The sequence below is a fragment of the Vombatus ursinus genome, unplaced genomic scaffold (genome assembly GCF_900497805.2).
Source record: "Vombatus ursinus unplaced genomic scaffold, bare-nosed wombat genome assembly UNPS02012399.1, whole genome shotgun sequence".
NCBI lineage: Eukaryota > Metazoa > Chordata > Mammalia > Diprotodontia > Vombatidae > Vombatus > Vombatus ursinus.
The window spans coordinates 1-1,276 of record NW_020952177.1 but is presented as its reverse complement, the minus strand read 5'-3'; the positions used below and the strand labels follow the sequence as shown (position 1 = coordinate 1,276).

The following is a 1,276-nucleotide window of genomic DNA, read 5'->3' as shown; positions in this document are numbered from 1 at the left end:
TGCATGGAATATACCATCAGATCTCTATGGATAAGGACAGACCAGTTTGAGTAGATGTCCCAAAAGAATTCTGGGCCACCTGCCACTTACCCTATCAGTGTTCCAAGCAACTGTAAGTTGCAATGCAGGTGCTAAGCTGCCTTGGTAGTGGGTGTTTCTTCCCCAGGATTCCTTATACCAATAAAATCACAAGTTTGGCCCCCCCAATTTGTTGTATGTATTACAGTTATTTAGATTCCTGTCTTATAAGACTACAGATGCCATGTGAATAGGAGTACTGTTTTAGCTAAACTCTGTATCTCTCCAAGCATATGGCACAAGGCTCTGCACACTGGTTTTTAATGTGTTTGTTATTTGACTTGACTGACAAAATGCTTCACTCACTGAGGCAGGTTCCCTGCTCCTTTCTGATGATAAATCATGAAAATGCCTCCTATAAAAGTGCCTTCTATTCTTTCTCTGCCCACCATCATGCCTAGTACAGATTTGACCATCTCATTGATTGCTTATTGAATGCCTTATGAGTGGAATTGAATTGTAATGAAATAGCATACACTCTCTTGTTATACTGATGGCCTGGTGGAGGTCAGAGGGAATGACTATTAATGGGTCACTTTTGTGCCAACAGAACCAGATGACAAGAGCCAGGAGCAGGGGAGAGAGCCAGAACTGGCCTCTGGATCCTCAGAACTGAGAATTCTCCTCTTGGGGAAACATGGTGCAGGGAAGAGTGCAACAGGAAACAGCATCCTGGGGAAGCGAGTGTTTGAGTCCAAGTTCAATGACTTTCCAGTGACCAAAACTTGCAAGAAAGAAAGTGGAACTGTGGGGAAGAGGGAAGTTGTGATCATTGATACTCCTGATCTTTTCTCTCCAAGGATCTCTACTGAAGAGAGGGAACAAGAGATCAGGCACTGCATCACCCTCTGTTCCCCTGGCCCCCACATCCTGCTCTTGGTGACCCCTCTTGGCCATCACACAGTGGAAGATAAAGAGATAGTGAAGGGCATTCAGGAGTTCTTTGGAGCTGAAGCCAGGAGGCACATGTTACTTCTCTTCACAAGGAAAGAAGATCTGGAAGATGAGTTACTTCCAGTGTATGTTGAAGAAACTGATAATGAGTACCTGAAGGAGCTGGTTCAGGACTGTGGGAATCGGTACTGTGCTTTCAACAACAAAGTAGATGGGGAAGAACAGAATTCTCAGGTTCAGGTGCTCCTTAAGCACATTGAATTGCTGATGAAGGAGAAAGGTGGCCAGTGCTATGCTGAATTTA

At 44.5% G+C, this 1,276-nt stretch overlaps 1 protein-coding gene across 1 annotated transcript; it reads left to right on the top strand.

Annotated features, from left to right (window-relative positions):
- Positions 1-628: 628 nt before the first annotated feature.
- Positions 629-1,252, top strand: LOC114039926 (GTPase IMAP family member 3-like; the record flags this gene model as incomplete). The annotated part of the gene is made up of 1 exon (XM_027857857.1): positions 629-1,252. A coding segment is annotated over one exon (624 nt), but the record flags the coding sequence as incomplete, so codon positions are not given.
- Positions 1,253-1,276: the final 24 nt, after the last annotated feature.